This window comes from Pteropus vampyrus, unplaced genomic scaffold, assembly GCF_000151845.1.
Source record: "Pteropus vampyrus isolate Shadow unplaced genomic scaffold, Pvam_2.0 Scaffold2352, whole genome shotgun sequence".
Classification (NCBI taxonomy): Eukaryota; Metazoa; Chordata; class Mammalia; order Chiroptera; family Pteropodidae; genus Pteropus; species Pteropus vampyrus.
The window spans coordinates 1-520 of NW_011891133.1; the positions used below are offsets into that span (position 1 = coordinate 1).

The 520-nt window shown below is 37.9% G+C and overlaps 1 protein-coding gene across 1 annotated transcript in view; it reads right to left on the reverse strand.

Moving 5' to 3' along the window:
* Positions 1-52: 52 nt before the first annotated feature.
* Positions 53-520, reverse strand: part of LOC105310329 (laminin subunit alpha-1-like) — a 4,566-nt gene continuing 4,098 nt past the window's right edge. The window contains exon 3 of the mRNA XM_011386519.2: positions 53-508. Within this exon, the coding sequence (XP_011384821.2) occupies positions 326-508 (183 nt within the window). The 3' untranslated portion in view covers positions 53-325. The remainder of the gene's footprint in view (positions 509-520) is intronic.

Below are 520 nucleotides of genomic sequence, written 5' to 3' on the forward strand. Positions count from 1 at the left end.
TATGCTGTGAAACAATGTTAAAAGACTCTTGTGCTTGCATTTAAAAGAGCCAACCCTTTTTATTTAATCAGTGGACAATGTTTTCTACCTTTATATGGCTTTATAATCTTGCAAAGTAAATAACTACTTTTTATTGTTCTAATAAAAAACCTACAATGAAGTATATATATCCCTTTTCCACTATCACCAAAGTAACTTTTTTGTTTTTTCAAAACAAGGGGAAAAAAGCAGGAAACATTTTATGACATAAACCTAAATCTGCAAACTTTCTTTGGGGTCTACAAAGGCAGGGATATTGTCTTGTGGAGGAATCATTTTTTTTAAATCACTTCTGCACAAGCAGATGGCTTTGGGATGGTTGGGGAGTGGGGGCACTCAAGACTTCAGTAAGACTCACAAAGCAGACACCATGAATATCGCACTCAGCTGTATGGCCGTGGCATTCACAGGGTTGACAAATTCCTCCAAAGAGTATGCCGTCCACACGGTAATAGCCAGAGAGGCAGGACTGCAAAAGAAG